The sequence below is a fragment of the Myotis davidii genome, unplaced genomic scaffold (genome assembly GCF_000327345.1).
Source record: "Myotis davidii unplaced genomic scaffold, ASM32734v1 scaffold290, whole genome shotgun sequence".
NCBI lineage: Eukaryota > Metazoa > Chordata > Mammalia > Chiroptera > Vespertilionidae > Myotis > Myotis davidii.
This window is the reverse complement of record NW_006285049.1, coordinates 5,583,919-5,584,749: the sequence shown is the minus strand read 5'-3', so window position 1 is coordinate 5,584,749 and position 831 is coordinate 5,583,919. Positions and strand designations below refer to the sequence as shown.

General features: G+C 35.6%; 1 protein-coding gene across 1 annotated transcript in view; it reads right to left on the bottom strand.

The window, feature by feature from the left end:
* ADAMTS20 (ADAM metallopeptidase with thrombospondin type 1 motif 20) overlaps positions 1–831 on the bottom strand; it is a 170,624-nt gene that overhangs the window by 108,629 nt on the left and 61,164 nt on the right. Inside the window, exon 6 of the mRNA XM_015558559.1 lies at positions 425–495. Coding sequence (XP_015414045.1) covers positions 425–495 — 71 coding nt within the window. The remainder of the gene's footprint in view (positions 1–424; positions 496–831) is intronic.

Genomic DNA, 831 nt, shown 5'->3' with positions numbered 1-831 from the left:
TTTCCTTGATGTCTCAATATCATTATGAGCCTCAGCACTTATTCTCTGCTACAAAATAATGATCTTCTCAGATATGACCTGACTTAGTCCCTAGCCATTTAACTGAAAAGTTCCCTTATCTCTTTCCTTATGGTCTTCTCTTATAGCCCTTTCTCCCTGCCATGTTTAAGACGTTATCTACAATCTTGGTTGCTTGGCCTCTAAACTTTAATCCAGGGCAGAAGGATGGACTGATAATAGCCTACTGTGTATAAAATTAAGTTAATTCTGCTTTAGTTTTGCAAAGATATAAAGCACATGGACTATATGTCTCCAATTACTAGTACATCTTAGGGTTCTAAAAGGTGAGGTTTCTACAAATCTGACCCTCAAATGAGAGATTTCTTTCCTTTGAACAACCAACCAACAAAAACATCCAACAGACCTGGGATGTAAATATTCTGGTGGCATCAGAGTTGCTGAAACAAAGGTGTGAATTAACAATGGGTAGTGGTGCTTGAAAATGGATCATCATTTTATAATAGCAGAAGCTTGAAAATGGATCATCATTTTATAATAGCAGAATCTTTTTTCCACAGAAGTAAATAAGTTTGAGAAACACCCCAGCAAAAGCAGCCTAGTAATTAAGACATGCACTGAGCATCAAAACAAGGAACCAATTTTTTTTAAGGAAAAGGATCACTTTGATTGGACAAGCAAATAAAATTCAAAAGCTCTCCTTTCCAAGTGACTTGAAAGATCAAATGGGAAATGAACTAAACCTGTTCTCAGTGCCCTAAATTAATTTCTACATTTTCCTAATTCTCTTCTTCTGCCAATAATAAAATAAGG